Source organism: Quercus suber, unplaced genomic scaffold, assembly GCF_002906115.3.
Source record: "Quercus suber isolate HL8 unplaced genomic scaffold, Cork oak 2.0 scaffold_174, whole genome shotgun sequence".
Lineage (NCBI taxonomy): Eukaryota > Viridiplantae > Streptophyta > Magnoliopsida > Fagales > Fagaceae > Quercus > Quercus suber.
Window position 1 is genome coordinate 571766 of NW_027069634.1, and position 7138 is coordinate 578903.

Below are 7138 nucleotides of genomic sequence, written 5' to 3' on the forward strand. Positions count from 1 at the left end.
TATCAGGCCACCATTGACTATTTGCTATCAAGTCAAAAAATATTTAAATATTTTGTTTCAAATTGTACAATGTGACGGTTCTCAACAATTTAAAACTGAGGCTCAAAAAAGAAAAGCCAACTAATTCACTTATTTACGACATTAGTATATTACATATTGTAGTTAATTTCACATTTTATTCTCCACTTGGGCTTGATTATGTAGCACCCTTAAACAAAAAGAAATTGTGTAGATCTAGCTAGTGCAAACATTATTATCTCAGAAACAGGAGCAAAATTTTATTAATTACCACTGAAAACGGCCAAACATAAAAAGGACAAGGAAAAAAAATTAAGGAAAGTAGTAACCCAAACTAATTAATCTTATGTCCATTGCACCATAAAATTAAAATACCATATTTTTTTTCCTTTTGTTAATTTGAGAATTACACACATAGCATCTCATCACTTGCGCTGAATGCGCAAAGTAAATTCATGCAAGGCCAGAAGAACTCCCTTCAACCTCTCTTTGGTCTCTGCATGGACCAAGTTGCCATCTTTATCAAACTTTGCAGGTTGCTCGAATGCATTCAAGGAAAACAATGGCGTATTAATGAAATGAAGATCAATAAAAACTCCGACTTGGCGAAGATGATACTGTGCTCGTTCCCCACCACCATTTCCTCCAGTACTTACAATGGCAGCAGCCTTGTTAGCCCAAGCATTTGGTGGTCTAGATGCCCAGTCAATAGCATTTTTCATAGGTGCTAGCAAAAGAATGCAAAATACATGCACAAAAGTTATAAGTTATACATGTACATGAAAACTCATTTGACTTAAAAAATAAAAAATAAAAAATATAATATTCTTTTTCATGTTATGATTTTCCCTTGTAAATTATGCCAAAATTTAATAAATCTTGTATAATTCATAAATTGGTTAAGAGCCTTTTCCTACATTTGCTAAGCATGATTCCAAACAAATATTGTTAATTAAAACAGTTTTTGCTTCACCTGTCACTAGAGAAAAGAAAAAGAAACAGATATTATTTTTAAATTTCTTATTTTCTAATGTTTAGGTTGTTATGCCATGCATAGATATATTTATAAATAAATAAATAAAACCGAGAAACATATTTCGAAATTTTTTTTTCTCGGTATCAAATTAAATTTCACTCTAAATTGATAAGACATGCATGGACAGAAAATTATATTATTTCTAATAAAATCACAATCTTCTCCTACAAACTAGATTTCTTTTTTTAGGGGGTGTTAAGTGCTTTTGAACTAGATTTAACACGATAACTCTCTTGAATTTTTTATTAAATTATAATGATTTATACAAAGAATAAATCATAGTTCAAAATCATCTATATGCACATCAAAATAAACAACTTAAAGAACTTCATATACTTCCACAAAGAAACAGCACAATATATTGGAGAATGAGAGAGAGAAGAGGGTACCAGCGATGGAAAAGTTGTACTCAGGCGAAGCAAACAGGATACTATCAGCTTCTTTTATTTTCTGACGGAAAGCTTCAACTGCTGGTGGAAATGTTCCCTGGCCTTCAAGGTCAGTATTTAGCAAAGGCAGCTGGTTGATTTCTACTTGCTCAATTTGAATTTCTTTGATTGACTCTTGGCATAGTTGGATTGCTACAACAAATTAATTACAACCCCATCATATAAAAAAACTCATTTAAAATTAGGAAAATGTATCAACAAAAAATTAAAGAAATAACTTAATCAACAGATAAATTAATATCCTTCTATAATAAAGACACAAATTTGAACACGTAATCTCGTTTGGTTATAAACGAAATTACATACCAGCTCGAACGAGGCCTCGGTGGAAGGAACCTTCACGGAGAGACCCACATACTGCTGCCACTTTGATTATAGGTTTCGCCATCTTTCTCTTTCTTTGTGTTTCAAATCGTGTAGAAATAACTTGAATGAGTACGTAATAAAAATGTCTAAATACTATGCAATTTTCTCTCTTTTATGTAAAAGAGAGAATTTATATGAAACCTGCAGCTATGATGTTGATTAATATAAAAAAGAGTTATGTTATTGTTGGATAATGATCAGACGGTGTAAATCTTATTACGTTATCTGAAGGATTTGCATGTAGACGTGATTCTTGAATGTGTTAGTATATCAACAATCAACGAAAAGAGATGTTCTAAATTCTAACATGATATATGGCCAATTCTAGAAGATTACAGTTATACGAGTCCGTGGGAAAGGGGGGTTTCTTAAGTGAGTGATGAGGTCTAAAAGATACTAAGGTTGTGTTTGGATGTGAATTTGGATTCTAAATCAATGTATTTGAAATGGCATGATTTCAAATATATTGATTTTAGATATTATTCAAATCCAAGAATTTTAACAGTTGATCTGTCAAATCTAAGAATTTTAATAGTTGATTTGTCAAATCCAAGTCATTTGCCTTTTTTAAAGTATTCAAATCCATATCCCCAAAATTTGTCATATAAACACACCATAAAAAATTATAGAATGGTGCTTTTTTATAGAATGGTGCTTGACTACACGTGTGAAATGAGATGGCAACCTAACTTCTTAAAAAGGATTTAGGATACAAAATAGTCCATCCAATTAATATTTGGCTTTTTGCCAAATCCTTTTTTTTTTTTTGGCTAAAAGTGAGTTTAACTATACTTTCAAAAGTGAGAAGAAAAAGAAAAGAGATTTTAAAAAGTTGTATATAAAAAAAATGATGGCAAAACTAATAAAATTAATTCCATCTTACTTTTTCTTTCTTAATTATTATTTTTTAAATGTTAAAGTTATTATTAATTTTACTATAAATGGTTAACAAATTGACCTAATAATTAATGAATATAATTGGTACCACTTTAATAACATAATAATTACTTTTTATTGATTGGTGATAGTATACGCCACTTTGAAAACCTTTTGTAATAAAATTTGTAGTATCGTTATTTCTAAATTTAAAATTAAAATAAAAAATCAAATTTCATTAACAACTAAAAGATGTATCAACAAGTTCCTTAGTTTACAATTTTTTAATAGACTGGAGAAGGGAAGAAATATTACAAACATAAAACACAATTTGTATCAGAAGATCAAGGTTTAGCTAATCTATGAGCAACATTGTTAACTTCTCTTTAGTGCAATTAAAATTGCAACTTGAGAAGCACTTCTTCAGTTCCAGAATATTTAGTAAAATATTAGTGATAGACCAATTCATAGCATTGTCAGGGTACTCTAGGGTATCAAAACATAGCTTTGAGTCTCCTTCAATCAATATTACAAAATGTGCAATGAACAAGTGGTGAAAAAGTAGTATTAGTAGGACAGTTGAGGTGCGAATTGGTATCATGATATGATTGATGATATACATAACATATTGGGTCCGTTTGGATTGAACTTATTGTTGCTGAAACTGAAAACTGAAAACTGAAAACACTGTAGCAAAATAATTTTTAAATGTGTAAATAGTACCGTGGGACCCATTTTTAATGAAAAAGTTGATAAAAAATGAAATTTGTGGGTCCGTGAACAGTGCACAAAAGTCAACAAATGCGGCTACTGTTCATGTGAACAGTAGCTGCACAGTAGCGCACAGTTCCGCTTTGCTCCCTCTCACGCCTGAAAAAAAAAAAAAAAAAAAAAAAAAAAAAAAAAAAAAAAAAAAAAAAAAAAAAGGTCAAAACGTGAAAATGAAAACGCGCCGTGAGAATAATCTCAATCCAAACGCCCTCATTGAGGTCTTGAGATGTGGACAGAAGTATTTGCCAAAGCTCGGTAGACACATAAGGTTAGTCATGGATGAACTAGTGTTGAGGACACTTTTTAAAATGAGACTTAAGGACCCAAGCCTACAAGGCACAAGCCCAACCCAAATTCCCAACGTATTTTAGGCTCACCAAATAATCTAAGACCTCACTTTACCTCGGGCTAATCAGCAAGAGCCCAAACCCTCACTAAATGAATCCCATTAATTAGAAAATTCAAGTCTACACCAGACGTGGCCCACAAAGAGGTGCCCGACTTCACCATATACAAATCCTTTGCCAAGACCTCAGCTAAGTAAAAAGCCCAACAAAGGCCCAAGGTCCTTACCGAAACTAATGCCCTCTTTTTTTTTTTCTTTTTTTTGAGAAGGGCTATGTCCACAACATTTTCACAACAAATCGCAAGTGGTTAGTTGTTATTGGTTCAAATTTGAATTTAATACTGAGATTACTTTTTTAATCCAACAATAACAACTAGTAACAACCTATCACTTAGGATTTGTTGTAAAAATGTTGTGGACATATCATTTCTCTTTTTTTAATGTGCAACGGGAACAATATATTGCCATTTTGGTTGATTAACTATGCAAAATATTGTGTACACAACATTTTTATAATATTTTTATAACAAATTTTAAGTAATAGACTGTTATTAGCTATAACAAGTGAGCAAAAAAGTAATTTTAGTGCTGTATTCAAATTAGAACTAGTAATAACTTACTATCTAGATTTGTTATAAAAGTATTGTGAAAATATTGTAGATATAACACTTGTCAAGTATCACACTTTCACTAGTGGAGTAAATTACTAAATCTATATTTTCTATATGAAGGTCCATTTATTTATCCCTAAATAAATGTTAGATGCATAGCTATCTTTAATGGCTACATAATTGTCACATTTTTTTTTTTTTTTTTTTTTTTTTGGAGAACCCTCGTATGTGTTTGTTTAGCTTGAAAAGGTGTTGGATTGGACCGGCTGACTAGCAACTAAGGAATAGCTAAGTTAGACTTTAGAGTGGTGAGGTCCCAATTGATAAAAGTCCTTGTGCAACAGTCTTACCTCTTCAACTAGTTACTTAGGCCTAAACGTTTAATATCCACCATTAACAAGCAGTAACTAGAATGAGATTGAGCTTCTTGAGGGGCAGATGCGTTTGCCTAAAGCTTTGGTAGAACATGAAGGTTTATCACCGATAGACTAGTTTTAAGACCCAAGCCTACTGGGCATAAGCCCAACTCGAAGACCCAACGTACTTTAGGCTCACAAAATAATCCAAACCCTCACTTTACTTCAGGCCAATAAATAAGCCCAAACTCTCACTACACGAAGTCCATTAGAGAATACAAGACCTCAGCCCCCAACAAAGCCCAGAGGCCCTTCCCGTACTAATGAGCTCTTTCTCTCTTTGAGCAACTGAAAAATGTCCAAAGTATTTTGGCTAATTAACCATTATTAACATTGAGAGAGAGAGAGAGAGAGAGAGAGAGAGAGAGAATTTCCACCAGCACTTTCTTAGTCATAGTCAATCATGAGGAAGAAAGCTTGATCACTTAGGCCCTGTTTGGATTTTTATTTTTCATCACTCATCACTTCTCATTCAATTTTCGTCACTCATCACTCATCACTTAAAATACCCCATCACTCTACCCGAACTCTATTTAGCACCATCACTCAACTTATTATCACTCAATATTTTTCAACTATTTGTGGGTCTCATACCTGTCACTTGGTCAAAGCAAAGCTATTTTGTTACCCGCAAAAGGTTTTCATCACTATCTTTTGTTACCCGCGGAAGGTTTTCAACCTTGTCACCCTCCCAAAGCAAAAACCCGAACCCATAAAAATTTCTCAAGCTCCCACATATGTTCAAATCAAAACCCACAAATACCAAATCAAAATCACAAATACAAACCATCTTTTTGAGGTAAAGGATAGAAATATTATTGATTAGAAACGATGTACAAGAAAAACATATAAGCCCTGTTCAGGCACATCCGAAACAAGGGAAGAGGTACCTCTAATACAAGTATCAAGTACAAGGCTGAAAACAGCTAAAAACAAAGTCCATGGCTCAAGGAGTGTCACTACTTGGGTACTCCATTTCATCTTTAGCACTAAACCTGATAGCTTATCCATCTTCGGCACTATAGATGCCCAAATCAAATCCAAACCCACACCACAAATTTGAACCCATAATAGCCACCCACATCTTAGATCTAAACCCACCACAGCGCCACCATAAATCTGAACCACATACACACACCCATGTCTTAAAAATCAAAACCTAATAACCACATCTCAAATCCGAACTCTGTACCCACAAGATAGAGAGAGAAAAAAAATTGATCTTGCTACAGAGATAGAGAGAACTCTGCAAATCCAATGGAGGGTAGAGAGGTGCAGCGAGAATCACCTAAGATGCTTGGCAGATCTAGTGGAATGCATTGTGTTCATCATGAAGAAGAAAGAAAGAAGCACCAATGTGAGGAGTTAGAAAGAAAAAAAGAAAAAAAGAAGGAAGCTGTGGAGAGAAAGCAGAAGTGAGGAAGAAAGAAAACAAAGGCAAAAGAAAGAAAGAGAAAAAGAAGGAGATGTTGGTGTCAAGAGTTGAGTTGACAATACAATGAAATGGGTACCACCATGTGAATATAATTACGAAAATGTTATTGAAAACATAGTTATAGAAACTGAAAATACCTAAAATGTGTTTTTAGTTTCCATAACTCATCACTCAAAAATCAAATAATTGAGTGATGGAAACAAAAACTAGAAACAGAGTTATGAAAATCCAAACAGACTTCTCAGCCATGAGTCCCACTATTTTTGAGTTATGAGTTATGAAAACAGAGTTATGAGTTAGAGAAATCAAAAATCCCAATAGCCCCTTAGTATTCACACCACTTCATGGTTGTCACCCCTTTCTCAATGTTCCTACTTATCTCTTTTTGAATCAAGGATTGAAGTTAATCCTTTCATTGAGTAAATCTTTATTTTTTATGAAAGTTCATTTATGTAACACATAATAAATCATAGATTTTTTTTAATTGATAAAATTTCAACCTACGATACCAACAAAATGATGATCCATCTTTAAAGTCTAGGACATAACTTGTAGTTATTGGATTGGACCACATCACTAGCAATCAAGATTGATTGGAGTGGTGGGTTAGACTCCCTAGAGCAAATTTGGATCTCAACAAAATCTCAATTGATAGCAGCTCACTGTAGCTTAAAACTTTTAAAAATATATAAATATATATATATATATATATTTAATGTGATAAAAATATATAAATATATATATATATATATATATATTTAATGTGTGGTGTTAAAAAAATAGAATTTTAATGTGTTGATGGTTGTGATTGTTA

General features: G+C 32.6%; 1 protein-coding gene across 1 annotated transcript; it reads right to left on the reverse strand.

Moving 5' to 3' along the window:
- Positions 1-290: 290 nt before the first annotated feature.
- On the reverse strand, positions 291-1958 carry LOC112002119 (NADPH:quinone oxidoreductase). Its single transcript, XM_024034275.2, has 3 exons — positions 1810-1958; positions 1444-1635; positions 291-745 (listed from the first exon to the last, which is right to left on the reverse strand). Exons 1-3 carry the CDS (start codon positions 1889-1891, stop codon positions 444-446), a joined length of 576 nt encoding a protein of 191 aa, XP_023890043.1. The 5' UTR covers positions 1892-1958; the 3' UTR covers positions 291-443.
- Positions 1959-7138: the final 5180 nt, after the last annotated feature.

Coding starts and splice junctions, on each gene's coding strand:
- LOC112002119 (XM_024034275.2), bottom strand. CDS start 1,891: ATGGCGAAACCTATAATCAAAGTGGCAGCAGTATGTGGGTCTCTCCGT. Junction 1,636..1,809: donor CCGAGGCCTCGTTCGAGCTG/GTATGTAATTTC, acceptor AATTTGTTGTAG/CAATCCAACTATGCCAAGAG. Junction 746..1,443: donor GTACAACTTTTCCATCGCTG/GTACCCTCTTCT, acceptor TTCTTTTGCTAG/CACCTATGAAAAATGCTATT.